Here is a 19,301-nt window from a genome sequence, read left to right on the forward strand (position 1 = left end):
TGTTGTACTTTTTTAATTTCACTTACAAAATAATGGGTTGTTTTCTATCAAGACCACACATAACCAAGCTTTCAAACTGCAATTTTTGAACTATTTACCTCATTAAACACAGTCCATTAAGTAATGTCATCCACAGACATCACATGATCTTTGGTTATGAGATTTTTCACAAATAACTCAAATCTTAATTTCATCAGACCTGTACACGTTCTTACTTGTGCCAGAGCAGCGCTCATCAGATTTTTCATTTTTTAACATTAACATCAAACAAGAGCACAAAATACCAATTGTACATTTTATACATTTGTGATACTACGCCAAATAGTTTGCCTTTATTCTAAGAAAATGTTATGGTTTCTTCAATGTGGCTTTATCAACTTTTTGAGATTGGTTTTTAAGGAAAGATAAATAAACATAAACATATAACTAACCCAAGCAATCACACTATGAAAGAAAATGAAAATAAAGAAAAATATTAAGTAAAATAACAGATTTAAAAGCTTTGTTCACCCATCAACTACAAACTCAATTGTAGCAAACTATAAAATTTAACCAACAAAAGTCTGCAATCCAAAAACCTTTCAAAAAAATGAAAGCTTCATGGATCAAATAGCAAAACTCAGTTCAAAACTAGTAATTCAAACACAGAAAATAAAAATAATCAAAACACAACCACCTCACTTGGCTCCCTTCTTTGCTGCTGCCTTGGTCACCTTGGCTCCAGTCGGGTCCTTCTTGTCAACGCTCTTGATCACACCAACAGCAACCGTTTGACGCATGTCTCTCACAGCGAACCTTCCGAGTGGTGGGTACTCAGCGAAAGTCTCAACAACCATAGGCTTGGTGGGAAGCATCTTAACCATACCGGCATCACCGTTCTTCAAGAACTTAGGCTCCTTCTCAAGCTCCTTTCCAGATCGTCTGTCGATCTTGGTCAAAAGCTCGGAGAACTTGACAGCAATGTGGGAGGTGTGGCAATCAAGAACTGGTGCATAACCGTTACCGATCTGACCAGGGTGGTTCATGATGATAACTTGTGAGGTGAAGCTAGCAGCACCCTTAGCAGGGTCATCCTTAGAGTTCGATGCAACATACCCACGCTTAAGATCCTTGACAGCAACGTTCTTAACATTGAACCCAACGTTGTCACCAGGAAGAGCCTCTTGAAGAGCTTCATGGTGCATCTCAACAGACTTGACTTCAGTGGTCAACCCAGATGGTCCGAAAGTGACAACCATACCAGGCTTGATGACACCAGTCTCAACACGTCCCACCGGCACAGTTCCAATACCACCGATCTTGTACACGTCCTGAAGTGGGAGACGGAGAGGCTTGTCTGATGGTCTCTTGGGCTCGTTGATCTGGTCAAGTGCTTCAAGAAGGGTTGGGCCCTTGTACCAGTCAAGGTTGGTTGACCTCTCAATCATGTTGTCTCCTTCGAATCCGGAGATTGGAACAAATGGGATTTTGTCGGGGTTGTATCCGACCTTCTTCAAGTAAGAAGACACTTCCTTAACAATTTCATCGTACCTCGCCTTTGAGTACTTCGGTGTGGTGGCATCCATCTACAATTATAAATCAAACCATTTAGCAAAACATAATACGAACACTTAAATCAACAAATTATAAAAACAAATGATATTTTATACCTTGTTACAGCAGCAAATCATTTGCTTGACACCAAGGGTGAAAGCAAGAAGCGCGTGCTCACGGGTCTGTCCGTCTTTTGAAATACCAGCTTCAAAACCACCAGTGGTGGAATCAATGATCAACACAGCACAATCAGCCTGTGAGGTACCAGTAATCATGTTCTTGATAAAGTCACGATGTCCAGGGGCATCAATAACTGTGCAGTAGTACTTGGTGGTCTCGAACTTCCACAACGCGATATCGATGGTGATACCTCTTTCACGCTCAGCCTTAAGTTTGTCAAGCACCCAGGCGTATTTGAAAGACCTCTTGTTCATCTCAGCAGCTTCCTTCTCGAATCTTTCGATCACACGCTTGTCGATACCACCAAGCTTGTAGATCAAGTGACCGGTTGTGGTCGACTTGCCAGAGTCGACATGTCCGATGACGACAATACTGATATGAATCTTTTCCTTACCCATCCTGAAATTAATTTTATACAAATTGTAAGTAAATTATAAATTACATATGTAAAAATACAGTATGAAACTAACAGTTAAGATATTACAGATCTAAAAACACAGCATAGCTCAAACATTAGCTAGCATAAACAATATAGGCAAATTAAAGTAGACACTATCAATATGATTGAATAAGAAATGATATAAACAGATTAGAATTATATAGAATTATATAATTTATATCAAAAAAGCTAAAAAGTAAAAGTAACTATGTTTGAAATTGTGTGTTTTCTAAAGCTAAAAATGAGAAAAACGATTGTAATTATTTTTGCTGATATTATCAAATTAAAACAGAGCTCATAACGAATCTACACAAACTTAAACAAAACAAATCAAAAGAAATTATTCTAAAATCGAGAGATTGCCTATGAAAAACAAACTGATTTGAATCTAAACAGCACGAATTCGTAAGCGATTAATTAAAAATGAAACAATTACTGAAATCTAATTGTTTTAGACAAACAAAAATGAGAAAACACATGTAAATGATAACTCAAACAAAACAACGGAAGTCGATACAAGATCTACTGCTCACAGTCAACATATCGATTACGATCAACATATAAGTAGATATACACATATTCAAACCTAAAACAGATTCATCTGAGAGTGAAACAGGTCTAAAACACTAAATTACAAACAGATCTACTGAAATAGAGATAAATTACAGACTATATCGACTAGCAAGAGGTGTAGAATATGACTGACCTTAACAAATATCTGCAGACGAATTCTCTAGTAGATGGGGTGAAGACGAAGAATAGAAGAAGTGAGGTTGAAAGAGAGGTTTTTATAGGTGAGTTAGGAGATTAGGGTTTTGTGGAAGCCGTTGGATTAAATGATCTGACGGTTGTGAATTAATGAGACGTGGAATCCATATTCGGATGCCCTAGCAGCACCAGCCTCTTTTGCTTTGCTAGTGGTGCTTAGGTATTTTTTATGGGTTGGCTAATTACGATATTATCCTTGTTGTGTTTCATTAATATCAACTCCTGTCCCACTCTTGTTTTTTATTTGTATTTTGGTGCATAGATTTTTTTATGACCCTTCATCCCTATGTTAATGTTAATGACGGGTTCATTTATTTAGCAAATTCTGTTTTAACCTTTCATCTTTTGTAGAGCTATAGAAAGTTAGAAACAAAGATTTCACTTCTTAAATTACATAATCCTCCCTTTTTATTGGCCTAAAATCGTTAAAAATATTTCACACTCTCGTTAAAAATTCATAGGTCTGCCACTTTGATGTGTGTTTTGGGTATTTTGCCCAAACTTCTATTACACTCTATCAAGCCGAACTTGCTTTTTTTTGGGAACAAATGGAGTAGTCATCGATAATTGCTTAATTAGTTAGGGCAATAGTAAAAATAACGTCAATGGTAAGAACTCGTTTGATATTGCTTCAGTTCATTAAGATACCGACAGTTACCGTAAGAGAAACAAAAAAAAAGTCATGATACAGTAGAAAACGCATTTCAATTCCGAACTGACGTTGTTCGGTCAGTATTAGACCATTCATTTTGTTACATGTACAACATCAGGTTCGATTGGAACTTAAAAAGGAAAAACAAAAAGAAAAAATGGACAAAAAAATCACAAAATGACAAAAATCATTGTAGCTAAGAAGTTCATAAATTATATATAAAGTTAGGGTGGGGTTCGGCTACAAAGTCGATTTTTCCTAAAAAGTGTACAAAGTCATAAAATACCAAAATTTCAACCATAAAACACATTTAAAACCCATAAATACCATAGTGAATATTACTAAAACACTATATTAGAACTCTAACCGTCCATAAAAACTTCAAACACACCATCGTAGAACTATGGTTATAGAACACAACACGATAATCAACATAAAACACACTAATGTTAATCATTCAATAATCAAAGCCTTATCATCCAAGACACAAAACAAAAACCACAAATATTGTGTTTTAATAACCTCCATTATGTTATTTGTGGGTTTTGAGTGTGTTTTATGGTTAACATTATGGTGTTTTATGACTTTTTACACTTTGTAGGAAAAATAGACTTTGTAGCGAACTTCCACCCTATAAAGTTAAATGTCATTTTCGTCTGTGGTTTTGGTCATTTTGCCAGTTTAGTCCAAAGGTTTCATTTTTCGCCTATTGGTCCAAAAAAGTTTCACCGTTACCATTTTAGTCCACTGTGTTAATTTCATCCATTTTTTCTGTTAACGAGAAGGACAATTCGGTCGTTTTATATGGCCGAATTGCCCTTCTAGTTAACAGAATTACATATAAAATGCCCGAATTGGCCTTGCGTTAAAAAAAATGGATGAAATTAACCTAGTGGACTAAAATGGCAACGGTAGGGATGAGCTCGGTACCGGAACCGAAAGTGCCGGTACCGAAAATCCTAAAAAATAGGTACCGATACCGAATATACCCGGTACGGTATGGTTCGGTACCGGTACGATACCGGTATTTGAGGTAAAAACCGGTACCGAATCGGTACCGAAACTGTCAAAAGTTGATATCGAAAATGTACCAGGTTCGGTAAATTCGGTACCGGTTCGGTAAATTCGGTACCGGTACCATTTGCTTAACTCTAGGCAACAGTGAAACTTTTTTGGATCCACATATGAAAAATGAAACCTTTAGAATAAATTAACAAAATAACCCAAACACTAAAATCATATTTAACTCTTATATATAATAGTGAGCAAAAAAGTAACCGTATGTCAACATTTCAGATTATTATGTCAACATATCAGATTATTCAAACGGATATCAATGCCAAAGACAAAAAATGTGACGATTGGTACAGAAACTATTAATTTAAAACATTTATATACTATTAATTTGAAACATTTGTATGCATCTTTAATTGTAAGTTGTGTTTCAATGTTTGTACCTTAATTAAATCTTGGTTGTAAGATGTGCTTAAGTGGCTGTACCTTAATAATGTATGCATGTTTAGTTGTAAGTTGTATTTAAATGTTTGTACCTTAATTAAATATTGGTTATTAGTTGTGCTTAAGTGGTTGTACCTTAATCAAATAATGGTTTCATTACCTTACCAAATTCAATCTATTTTTTATGCATGTATGGCTGTAAATCGTGCTTAAATGGTTGTACCATAATCAAATAATGGTTTCAATATCTTACCATATTCAATCGGTTTGATCCATTCCAAATTGTGTTGTTTTATTTGTAAATTTATATACTATTTATTTGAAACATTAGTATGCATATTTGGTTGTAGGTTGTGCTTAATTGGTTGTACGTTTATCAAATATAGGTTGTAAGTTGTGCTTAAGTGGTTGTACCTTAATCAAATCATAATGGTTTCATTACCTTACCAAATTCAATCTGTTTTGTATGCATGTATGGTTGTAAATTGTGCTTAAGTGGTTGTACCCTAATCAAATAATGGTTTCATTATCTTACCATATTCAATCGGTTTGATCCATTCAAAGTTGTGTTGTTTTATTTGTAAATTATTATTATTTATAATAATCTAATTAATTTAGCCAAAATCTTGTATAAATATAATTTGCAACATATTGATGCAATGATTGTTATAATTTATGAATTATGGTTTGTATAGTGCTAGTGATATATATTATATATAGATTACGATGAACCAGACGCGGGTTCATCGTAACGAGCGAGTCCTATATCAACTTAGTTATTTTATTCTATGTTTTACGTTTCTGTTTAATTTCTTCGCATTAACACCGCAACTTCAGTGTCGTGGTCGCTGACAATAGTGTGACATTAGTGCTCGCCCCCGCCACAATGCGGGGTACTTAATACTGGTTAGAATGTAATTTGAATAAGACTCAGTTATCGGTTTTATATTCCTTTGAAATGTCAATCCAAGTATGTGCCAAAGATGTATATGAGACCAAAATACACTTTGTTTTGAATAAAACAATATATTTGTTAAAATTTATATGCAAAATTTTGACAAAAAGAAAAATCAAACATAAATGCGTATTTAGTTTTTTTTTTTTTTTTTTTTTTTTTTTTTTTTTTTTTTTTTAAGTTACCAACCACATTTACCTATATATTAATTTTAGAACCAAATGAACACTAATTTATCTATAAATGAACACAATGAACAATAACATCCTCAAGGGATTAGCAAATGGTATCGGGTATCAGGTACTGGTATCAAATTTATCAAATCGGGTATATTTCTTTTTTCCGAATCGGTACCGACTTTTGATATTTTCCGTATCGGTTCGGCACCGGTATTCACCGGTTTTTACTCTCAAATACCGGTACCGTACCAGTACCGAACCGTACCATACCAGGTATATTCGGTACCGGTACCCACTTTTGAGGATTTTCGGTAACGGTATTTTCGGTACCGGTTGGTATCGAGCTCATCAAATCCTGTAGCCACGTAGCAATGCAAGTAACTGCATCGTTTAAATTACTTTTCATACACACTGTAAGTAAACTATATTTCGTTTGAATAAGGTTTTATATACAAAACAACTTATTTTGTTTTCTTTTTTTGTCTTTTTTTCGGTACCGGTTGGTACCGAGCTCATCAAATCCTGTAGCAACGTAGCAATGCAAGTAATTGCACCGTTTAGATTACTTTTCATACACACTGTAAGTAAACTATATTTCGTTTGAATGAGGTTTTATATACAAAACAACTTATTTTGTTTTTTTTTTTTTTTTGTCTTTTTTTCTATAATGAATGAATTGTAGCATGTAAAATTAACTTGGATATTTAGATTATTGATGAGCAAATCATATCAAATCCTGTAATCAAACCGGTATCGTATCGGTACCAAATTTACTATACCAATCATTTTCAGTACCAATTTGGTACCCACCTTTTGGCGTTTTCAGAATCGTTACTTTCGGTTCGACACCGGTCCAGCACCATACCTGTATTTACTGATTTTTACCTTCAAATACCATACTGTATGGTACCTAGCATTTTCGGTGTCGATACCTAATTTCAATGATTTTTCGGATCGGTACTTTCGGTGCCGTTACCGGTACCGAGCTCATCCATATTTTAACGTGTTAGCACCGTAATAACTAAACTGAAAACAACCGAATTTCCAACGTGTAGGACGTTTCGGTCCTATTATTATATATTAGCTTATTTAAAATCATTTTTAGGAAGAAGTGACTATCGTTACCACGTCATTTTTATTTATGTTTTGATATTTGGTATCTACTTGCCGTTGCCGAAACGCGTTTTACAGATATTAGGTCCCCGCCGCAACGCGAGTGCGGAAAATCTACTAGTTTATATTATATAACATCTCAAATTACTAATTACTAAGTTAGTTAAAGTACAAAGTCGATGGCTTTCACCTCAAAAGCCACCGACCTGTTCTTTGATATATATTACACTAGGTTAGTTCCCCGTGTGTTACACGGGTTGAACAATTTAAACTATATAGTATAGATATTTCCTGTAAATGCAAAACAAAGACAGAGACATTTATATACCATATTGACATAAATGAGTTAATATAAATGTAACCCATTAACACATATTAATTAATGTCGTAGAGTTCGATAAGACGACTCTAATCTCGGTTGAATGAGGTCGATCAGAGTCTATTTGATACCCTTTGTACGACTTCTTATTTTTTGAATCTTTGTATTTGATTCTAAACCTATTATTAATATTATTGATAATAATTTTAGTTATATATATCAATAATATATTTGATATATATATATATATATATATATATCAATAATATATGTAGTCTAACATATTAATTAATATTAAACACTATAAATAAGCAACATATTAGTGCATATATGTGTTGTAAGTTAGGCTTTGGGAGTTTTTCAAAAAAAAATGAAAATTTTCCTTTTTACCTCTAAAGTTTTAAAGTTTGACAATTTAAGTTTAAACTTCTAATCTTTGTTTCCTTTTTAACCCTAAAGTTTTAATCTTTGACAAATTACCCTAAAACTTTAATCTTTGACAATTCAAGTTTAAAATTTTTCATCTTTCTTTCCTTCTTAACCCTAAAGTTTTAATCTTTGACAATTTAAGTTTAAAATTTTAATCTTTGGTAATTTAACCCCTTTGATTAATTTGATTTTTTACTTCTAATTCAAACGTTTCCATCTTTTGCGATTTAACCAATTTGATTTTTTTTTACTTATATGTTGTAATCTTGGCTTTGGGGGTTTTTCAAAGAAAAAATGGTTATGCATATGGTTATTGTAACCTTGGCTTTGGGGCTTTTTAAAAAAAATGATTTTTTTTACTTTTCACCCAAAAGTATTTCATAAATTACTTTTAACCCAAAACTATTTGTTTTTTATTTTTTTTACTTTTAACACAAAACTTTTTATCTTTTGCAATCTATCCTCACAACTTTTTTACTGTCAACTTTGGTCCTTTATAGTTTTCATTTTCCGCAAATTTTTCGCTTGATGCTTCGTTCTGAATTTTGTGACTTAAAACATCGCAACGTGCGTCTATGGTTTAGCATTTTTCGCGTTTCGTTCTAAACGTTGTGAGTTAACACGACGCAACGTGCGTGTGTGGGTGAACGTTTTTACATCGTCTATTTTTTCCCGTTTGACAGGTTCAACATAATGTGCGCGTCCTAAATCGACTTAGTTATAACTAACGAATCCCCGCCGCATTGCGGCGGGTCGTAATTCTAGTTATTATGAATTTCGAAACTTGTTTAGCTAAGTTTTAGTTTAACAATAGGTTATTGAATTAATAATAAGAATTTGTATTAGATTAGATTAAATATTATTATTATTATTTTAGTATTATTAATAATTTTAATCAATTTAATGAGAGGATGACAAGTGTCACAAAACAGGTTTCTTTTATTATATAGTATAGATTTGCTACAATATAAGTTGCTAAATAAAGGTTTGATGGAATGAGTAAGGCTTTGGTTATTTAACTTCAATCCTCCGGTTTGATTCTCCTCAGTTGCTCTCCTTCAAAGTATTTTTCCAAGTTTTTCATCTAATAGTCGCTTTCATGCTTTTCCTTTTTCTATTTTATTTTGCTTTTTCTTTTTCTATTTTTTCCATATTTGTGTCATACTTATTTGTCACCTTTTTGTTTTTTTTTTTTAATTTCGCGTGTAAGCCGTAAATCTATTTTATGATATGGTTTCACATTTTTATGTATTTTTTTAACAAAAGTTGTTCTCAGAAACAAGCGGGGTAGAATAAAATACGTTTTCATTCGATGGTAAAAATTCGAATTAGTGTACATTTTGATGTTTCGACATAATGTTTTTACGAAAATAAGTCGAGTTTTTCATGTTTATTATTATGTGTGGGTGTAAATTCACGTTTCAACATAAATTCACGTTTCGACATAATTTTTTTTCTGAAACAAGTCTCGTCAAATATAATAAGTTTTCATACTTATTTTTGTGTACCTTTCGGTTGGTCTACGGTTTTTACTTAAATTGTTCTCGGAAACGAGAAGGGTCAAATAAAATACGTTTTCATTCGACGATATAAATTCGAGTTAGTGTAGGCGCTAGGTCTTGATACAAAGGTAAGGGTGAGGTAGTGGTTAAGTAAAACCCTCACTAAACGAACCACCCTGGGTTCGATTACGTTTCTTTTGTAACCGCAATGCTTATATAGGTTACATTGAGTTAGATCGGATACGTCGAAACACACGTTTTCTTATAACGTGTCGACAACCATAAATAACTAAGGAGTCGTCGCCGCAACGCGCGACCTAGGGTAATAATCTATTACCAATAGTCTTAAAGGACAAAGTCAGTGGAAACCCCACCGGCTTTGCCTCCCCCTCCCTCATACTTTCATGATTTTGCAATTTTAGCCCCTAGACTCTGTACCTTCAAAGTGTCATAAAATGGTAAATTTAGTCCCTAAACTACTACTTCATTTTACAAGTAGTTTGTTTTTTACGCCCCAACTTTGTGGTAGTTTCATTTTCAGCCCCAACTTTTTTATAGTTTCATTCTTACCCTAAAACTTTATCAAATATTATCTTTACTCTTTCTTAACCCTTAAGTTTAGGAAATGTAATTTTTAACCACTTAACTTTTTATGAACTTTGTAAATGCCGCTTTCACCCCTCGGGAGTTTTTGTCTTGACGATATAAATTCGAGTTAGTCGGGTCGCGTATAGTACGTTATGATTGTACGATATAAATTCGATTTACGTTACGTTTTGATCCAATCGCAATGCAACTATAGGATACATTAAATTTAATCGGATACGTCAAAACGTGCATTTTCATATGGTTAACACATCACATAACGCTTGACTAATCCGTTCGATATTTGCGAAGTACCCGCGCCACAACGTGCGCGGGTCTTATTACTAGTTTAACTTAAAACTGAAATGTGAAATTTCGACACACCACTTGATGTATGCAGTATGTAGTATGCCACTTGGGCTCGAGCGCGTTTCCAGTTTAGGCTCAAGCTCAAACAAACCAACTTCAAGTAGCTCATGCTACAGCATACCCGAAAGCCATACAAGCCACTTGAACATCATGTAAATTACGATTTTTCTTCTTAATGTTGTTATAAATCTATCTACTATTTTATATTAACTAAATAAATAATAAATAATAAATTAATATTAAATCTTATCATACTTTAATAAAATATTATCCTCAAATATGATTTGTTAATTTAATATATTTTTAAAACAAATACCTCTCTTTCCTACTTATCTTATATTAAATATATAAATAATAAATTAATATTAAATATTATCCTAATTTATTAAAAATATAACTTTTTGTTATTATTTAGTATACAAAAGTATATTTATTCAACTCGTGTAAAACACGGGATTTTTAAAAATATTTTTTTTATTATTTACTATTCAAAGTTATATTTATATAACCTGTGTAATAAACAAATTTTTAAAGATATAAGTTTTTATCATTTTCTATGTACAATAAGATTTATTCAACACGTGTAATACACGTGGTTTTTTAAGGATATAATTTTTTTATTATTTGGTAGATTTTTCAACCCGACTATACACGGTTTTTTTAAACATACGACGTTTTTAGGATTTAATATACAAAATTACTTTATTTAATCTGTGTAATACACATGGTTTTTAAAGATATAACTTTTTTAGATCTATTTAACACGTGTAATATACGGGGGTTTTAAGGATGTATTTTTTTTATTATTTGGTAGATTTATTCAACCCGATTATACACAGGTTTTTTAAAGATACGACGTTTTTAGTATTTAGTATTCTAAATTACATTTATTTAATCTATGTAATACACATGGTTTTTAAAGATATAAATTTTTTATTATTTGATATATAAAATTACAGATTTTTTTAACCGGTACAATATACGGTTTCATAAAAATATAACTTTTTATTATTTAATATATAAAATTACATTTATTCAACCCATGTAATACACGGGGTTCTAACCTAGTATAAATAATATTAGACTATAGGGTATGGAGAGCTCCATCCCCATGAGGATGGGCCGCCACATAGGCGCCACATCACCATCCCCTGGAGGATGGGCCTCCTTCACTTTAGAGGGGGTGGAGGATGGGGCTACCCCATATATTTTTTTATTGTTTAATTTATTTATGTGTTTAACTTTTATTGTTTAATGTTTAATTTTTATTGCTTAACTTTTTTATTTGTTTAACTTTATAAAAACAATCCAAAATTTAAATATAAATAAGACATAAAAGAAGATAATAAAATCCATTACATAACATAAATAAAAACTACATAACCTAAAAAAAATACATTACCTAAAATTTATAAAAAAAGACAACATTTAAAAATTTAAAAAAATTACACTACTCGTCTTCGTCTTCGTCTTCGTCTCCGTCACCGTCCCCGACGTTTACGTTGTTCCATATATGTTCTACCAAATCGTGTTGAAGGTTTGCATGCGTGTAGTCGTTGGTTAGCGAGAACGAGTTTAAATCCTGTTGCGTCGGATCTACCGGGACAATATTCCCGTAAGATGCATTCTCATCATACTCACAAATCGCCCGACCTTCGTCTTCAATAATCATGTTATGGAGCAAAATGCAAGCGTACATACAAAGGCGCAACCTTTTCGGTGTGAAAGCACGTGCCGCTTGTTGAATGATGGCCCATTTTTTTTGTAAAACACCAAAACATCGTTCGATGTCTTTTCTTACAGCTTCTTGACACTTGGCAAATTTTTTCCTTTTTTCGTCCTCGGGAAATGAAATAGTCTTGACAATTGTAGACCAAGACAGATATATTCCGTCAGCAAGATAATACCCGCGTCTATACTCAACCCCTGAAACTGTAAAACGGGTGTCCGGACCGGTTCCATTAACGACATCGCTAAAGATCGCCGATTGGTATAGCACGTTGAGGTCGTTGAGTGAACCAGGGAGACCAAAGAAAGAATGCCAGATCCACAAATTTTGTGAGGCGTGTATTGGCCTCGCCACGCAGTCGGGCAGTTATGCCACGCCCAATGCATACAATCAATGCTACCACGCATTCCCGGAAACCCGTGCCGTGCTTCATGAGCTTGGTACAACTGTTGAACATCATACGCGTTTGGTTTCCGCAAATATTGTTTGCTATACAGTTTCACCACATTATGGCAAAACCGATACAAACATTCCCGCGTAGTTCTTGCCGACATCTGTAAGTACTCGTCCAAAGCATCGGCCACTGTCCCGTATGCCAGTTGGCGAATGGCCGCAGTACACTTTTGTAACATGGTGAACCCTTCATAATTCCGAGCATCGGGTCGTTGCGTGAAAAATGGGTCTAACCGCGCCAAATCATCAGCAATCCGTGTGAATAACCGGCGACTCACTCGGAACCTTCGTTTGAAAATGTCGGCATTGTAAAGGGGTGCATCCGAAAAATAATCGCTCACCAATTTCTCGTGCGCTCCTGTCGTAAAAAATATATAAATACGAGGAAATATATAAATATATAAAATTTATTAATGACAAACCTTGGCGGTCTCTATTAATCCGTATTCGTCTGATAATAACGTTTTCAGACGAGCCATCTTCCTCTTCCTCCTCCAAAAGAATCTGCGCCGCCTTTACCACAGCGTTTGCGAAAAACATCTCCTCTCCGTCCGAAGAAGACGAGGACCACCAAGAATTAGATGCCATTGTGGATGAAAAGATATTTTTTTATAAAAGATTGGTATAAAAATGGGAGTGTTTTTTTTATAAAAATGGATGAGAATGGGTGAAATATTGAGGAAATGGTATAAAAAATGGAAGAAGAATGGGAATATTTAAAGTGAAAAAGTTTTTTTTTTAATAATTATAGCCTTTACAACGGCTATATATGTTTGAATCATGGCTCGACGACTTCGTCTGTGGGGAGCCGGTTATGCCGGGACGGGATGAGGGGGCGGTGTGGGGGAACGGCGCCGGGCCTCGCCGGCCCTAAGCCGGCCCCCATACCGCTTAGTATTATAAAACATCTCATTGCAGAAAGCTATTACATTTTGAATGTTTCTAAATATAGCCATAAATGAATTGTTATTTATAGGAAGGGTCACATGACTTTCTCACTTTTTACTCATCTGGTCCTTAGACTATGGGGTATGTGGCTTGGGTTGGGGCGTGGCACTTGGGGATTGGGTTTCAAGCCGGGCGTGGGGCGGTCTTGACATCCGATATGGCGGCCTCCCTTTGACTGTCAACCGCCATGTCATAGCGGGCCATTTGAAAGTTTGAATTTTAAATTCAAACCGTTTGGCCAAGCCAAGCGGTCACCCCAACCCCAACATCCCCTATAAATGTAACCCCCAACCCCACCGGCTACCCCATCCCAAACCGTCACTATCCACCGCTACCCCACCGGCTACCCACTTGATCCCACGAACCCGCTACCCCAACCCGAAGAAGATGGCATCTTGGACCCACGAGGAAGAATTGGCTCTCGTCACAAGTGTCGTTGATGCTATGAAGGGTCGGTAACCCGGCTGTAACACCCCAGTGTTTCGAAAGTCAAAGTCAAAGTCAAGATTGAAGTCAAAGGAGGAAAAGATTGCTAATTGTGATCTGTCTCTCCTTGCTCAATCCCTGTTTTGACTTCTTTGACTGTAGTTAGTCTATTTTATATTTTACGTTAGTTGTATTATGTGGAGTAATTAATTACAATCGCAGTAATCGAATGTTTATCGATACGAATCGCTTTCCGACTGTGAATAATAGGAAGTAACAAAGCGATAAAGTTATTTAAACGCTAATCGAACTAATCAAATCAACATCGTGCTCGCAAACTCGAATATCGCATTTGTGGTAAGTGTTATTTGTGTATGTGTGCCTTATGGGTTACTTGTGCATGTTTATTTATGTTGTGTGTGGTAGTCAATCGAATCGCAATCGAACTCAATCGCAATCGAATCGCCATCGCAAAACGAATACGAAATAAGGATGATTGTATATTCATATAGTATGATAATTAGTGGAGAAGAGATAGCGCAAGATATGAATGGTTGGGATTAAAAGTAATTTGAATAGTAAACTCTATCGCATTCGCATCGCTCGCAATCGAAATCAAAACAGCAAAACTCGTCGCACCTAATACTCGACAAAGGCGACCGATCGATCAGGCGACCAGCCGATCGACCAGCCGTCCGACCGGACTGCCGTCCGACCGGACAGGCTGTCCGATCGAGCTGCCGTCCGATCGGCCAGCCCCTTCCTCTTTCGGAATCCTATAAATACCCCTTGTCAGTCTCCAACTTACTACTTTTGGCAAGTGACGTCCGACCAGCTCGTGTTCCTCACTTTTCTTCAGATTTCTCTCGATTCTGGTAAGATCGCCCTAAATCTTTTACTTTCTTGATCTACACGCACTCCTACACCTTTCTATCTTTCGAATCTTAACGTTTGACTGTGAAATCACCAAGATTCAAGGTGTTCTAGGATGACGTCATCATGTGTTCTTGAAGAACTTCATGATTTGGCCTCAATCCACCAAGAACAACTTAGATCTAACCGATTTCCAGATAAACTAACAAAGATCTTTCATAGATCTAAACATATTCACGGTGAAAAAGGATTGATAGAATGTTTTCTAACTTTCTTTCAACTCTTTTACACTCAATATGTAACACCCCGTGTTTTCAAATGTCAAAGTCAAAGTCAAAGTCCAAGTCAACTTTGACTTTCTTGACTATGGATAGTCTGTATTATGTTTTGGTTGTATTATGTGGAGTAAGTGTTGTAATCAGAAAGAATCGAAGTAATCGAATGATTAATCAATGCGACCGATTTACGACTGTGAATAGCAGGAAGTAACAATGCGATAAAGTTAATCAATCAATAGTCAAGTTAATCGATTTATCAATCAAACTCGGGACTCGAACTCTGGTATTGTTATATGTGTGTGTGTGCCTTATGTGTTACTTGTGCATGTTTACCTATATGTTTGGTGTGGTATTCAAGTGAATCAATCGAAAATCAAATCGAAACTCGAAAAGCAATCAAACTCAATCGAAACTGACATCGAAACGAGAAATGTAGATGCTTGTATGTAGATATAGTGATTGGGACTGAAAGTAATTTGACTAGGAACCCTATCGTATTCGTATCAGCGTCCATCGAAATCGGAACATCGAAAATCGTCGCGAAATACTCAAAGTGGGTCGCGGATCGAACAGGAGGCACCCTGATCGAACAGGCCAGCCGATCGGCTAGCATCTTCCTAGCCGATCGAGCAGCCCATTCAATCGGAGCTCCTGGCCGATCGGCTGCCACTTTCCTCTTTTTGAGCCTATAAATGGGGTTGTCCTTGTCACACTTTCTATTTTTGGAAAGCTCTGACCGAACCAGCCTTCTTCTTCACCTTTTCTCAGATTTCTCTCAACTCTGGTAAGTTTTCACTCTAATTCTTGTACGATTTTGATCATTGCATGATTCTACACCTTTCTATCTTTCAAAACTTGATTTCTAACCGTGAAATCACCAAGATCTAAGTGTTCTTGGGTGATGTAATCATGGTGTTCTTGAAGAACACCAAACTTTGGCCTCATTCAACCATGAATAGCTTAGATCTAACCGGTTTCCATATAAACAAACTAAGATTTGTAAGAATCTTAACATTTTTATGAATGATTTCCAACTTTCTACAACCTTTTACACTCGAAACCTTAAAATCGGTAGAAACGGAGCTTGAACCGGCTAGCTAATCATGCTAACAGTTAAGAGGTTCAAGATTCGGGTTCTATGCACAAGGTTCACCGATTTCGGGTTAAACTCTAAACCGACGCTCCGAACCGTGCACCGGCCGGACTTGGGTGATTCCTGTCCGAGCCGAAGAAACGAGTAGGAACGAAGGATATCGTAGTTCAACTCGTTATCAAACTACCTCGATATGACGACAAGTAATTAAACAGCCAAGAGTTAGAAATGGCCCAGCCGATCGAGCCTACTGGCCGATCGAACAGGACTGTCCAAACGGACATACCAGCCGACCGAACAGCCCGCTCGATCGAACCTGCCGTTCGATCGACCAGCCTATTCGATCCACCCACATTTGTTTACATTTCCACGTTACTCATTGTTGTGCTATCGAACATATTCAGGCTAACCCTACTCTCAGCGCTCCCTTCAATCCATAATCAATCACTGTGAGTATACTCGATCCCTTTTTGCTTTTAGCACTTTTGGGTGTTACATACGTTGTTTATATCAAAACACAAACGATCACACTACTCAAACTATTTGAACGCTAACCAATATGCATGTATTACGTGACTTAATGAATGCTTGTTGATTGTTTTACACGTGGAATGCTGTCTACCGGCCTTAACGACGTAGTACTATAGTTTGGACTCAGCACCCGTTCACACGGGGGTTGTTAAGGACAATTACTTGCATGGATTACGATGGTAATCATGTATTGCGAACCGTCTCGGACGGTCAACCCGCAGTCATTGGTATCGATATGTCCATGTCGATAATTAACATGCTTCGTTTTCCTCTATGTACGTGCTTGTTATGCGTAAACTATTCAAACTCTATATGCTATTATCAAACTTGTATGCTCACCTTTACATTATATGTATTGACTTTATTTTAACGTATGTGACAGGTATTTAGGATGCTTATTTGCTAGGAAAGCGAGGCTAGAATAAGTTTCTAGAAGCCCCCAACAAATGGTTGTCTGCCAAGAACAAGTGTCTAGGGCATAGTTGTCTGTAGATCTTGTCCTCTGGCATTACAACCAGAAAGTCAACAGAATAGGGGTCTAGAAGCAGATAAACAATTGCTGTAACAATATTTGAATCTGAGTTGTCGAAACGGAATTTCTTGTTTGGATGATTATCTGTAATGACATGTTTGTTTATTCGGGATACGGTATGGGACGTATCTTTAACTGGATTATATAAATAGTTGTTATGGAAACTTCTGAACAATCTGTTTCGCTCAGTGCCATGCCCCGATGATTCCGCCATCGGTTGGGGTGTGACAGATTGGTATCAGAGCCATAACTATAGGGAATTAGGTTAGACACGACCTAGTCCGGGTCGCTGTCTTAGAGACCTAGACTATAGTTAGGAACCAACAGACCCAGTTTATGTGCCTTATTCTACAATTCTTCACTATCACTACACTCGAAATTTTCAATTAAAGTCAGGCGATTCAGTCAGGAATAGGCGTGAAAACTGCAAACTCCCGACTAAATTGGTTGACTTGTGATGATTTTATCCATTTACTCATGCTATCCTGACGTTTTCAAGAACATACGAGGAGAATTATACCAAATCAGGAGTGAAATCCCCATTTTGATGAAAATTCTCCTTAAATTTTCTGAAAACAAGGAAGAAATTGCTAAGCCAAGGGGTGAAATCCTAACCTTGGCAGTTTGTTCCGAATATTATTCCATCTCACCAAGGCATTCGACGGACTCCAACGACCTGAACTCACGAGTATGACCTAGGGAACGCGTGTGGAATGCCCAAGAATCGAGGCAAGGACACGAGCCCGAACGTTGAAAGTGACGACAAGTCCGTTGCGAATAGTCGAACCGCTTTGGGTAGTCGATGTCTAGTAGCCGCAAACAATCCATCTCTCGATTTTATTTGTTTCGATTCTGAGAACCGCAACCGTGTACTCTGATGACTCATTGATTTTATGTGTTTCTGTGTGCTTTATCTGTTTACGTGTTTATATTTTGGACATTATTCGATTTTGCTACCATTTCAATCGACACACACGACTCGTACTGTTATTCTATCCCCATTCGATCTCCAGTTGCTGCAATCCAGACGATATTATGCTATGTTATGCTGTACGACTAAGTTAGGCTATATTATACGATGCTATTCGATATACTATACGAACGACATGCGAGCTTGGAAGGATAGGTTTCTGTTTTCTTACTGCCTCTGTGATTAAATGCGTATGTGCCTTTCGTGACTATGTGCTTCTGTGCTCTACCTGCTTATGTGCTTCTGTGGTTATGTGGATTCTGTGCTTTTGTGTCTATGAGATTACGTAATATGTGTTTCGACGTGTTCCTAAGCTTTAGTAATCTAGACGTGTGAGGTGAGAATCGATTACGTTGTGTTGAGTCCTGTGACGATGTCTATTGCAGACCATCCCGTCGTCTGGATGCCAAGAAAAGAGAGACAGGCGTCTCGCTGCTATCATCTCCAAATCCGTAGCGAAAGCTGTGAGTGAGGTGTATGAAAACGCTAGCAAGTCGTCGGAAGGATCTCATGCTGATACTCCTAAAGATTCCAGCAAGCTGCCTTTAACTTCAAGCAGTTTAAAGCATGCGGACCGAAGGAGTTCACCGGTGAGGATGGCCCTACTGCCATGTTTCATTGGTTCAACTAGGTCGAAGTCACCCTGCGACAAAGCGGATGCCCCGAAAATCTCCGCACTCTCAATGCTACTGGCGTCTTCCAGTCCCGTGCTCTAGACTGGTGGACTGCTAAACGAAACAAGCGTGGGAATGATGCAGCTTACGAGCTGACATGGGAGGAACTGAAGGCAATCATGAACGACGAATTCTGCCCTCCCCATGAACGCCAAAAGCTGGAGGATGAATTTTGGGTCATTAAGCAGAAGGACGGAGACAACGCTGCTCTCACTGCTCGCTTCAAGCAGCTCAGTATCATATGTCCCGATCAGGTCAAGACTCTAGAAATGACTATCAAGAAGTATATCCGAGCTCTGCCAGACTGTGTAGT

The 19,301-nt window shown here is 36.5% G+C and overlaps 1 protein-coding gene across 1 annotated transcript; it reads right to left on the reverse strand.

The window, feature by feature from the left end:
- Window positions 1-459: 459 nt before the first annotated feature.
- Window positions 460-3,049, reverse strand: LOC110904321 (elongation factor 1-alpha). Its single transcript, XM_022150167.2, has 3 exons — window positions 2,859-3,049; window positions 1,650-2,112; window positions 460-1,565 (listed from the first exon to the last, which is right to left on the reverse strand). The coding sequence occupies exons 2-3, from the start codon at window positions 2,109-2,111 to the stop codon at window positions 678-680; spliced, it is 1,350 nt and encodes a 449-aa protein (XP_022005859.1). The 5' UTR covers window position 2,112; window positions 2,859-3,049; the 3' UTR covers window positions 460-677.
- Between the last annotated feature and the right edge of the window lie 16,252 nt (window positions 3,050-19,301).

This window comes from Helianthus annuus, chromosome 14 (assembly GCF_002127325.2).
Source record: "Helianthus annuus cultivar XRQ/B chromosome 14, HanXRQr2.0-SUNRISE, whole genome shotgun sequence".
Taxonomy (NCBI): domain Eukaryota; kingdom Viridiplantae; phylum Streptophyta; class Magnoliopsida; order Asterales; family Asteraceae; genus Helianthus; species Helianthus annuus.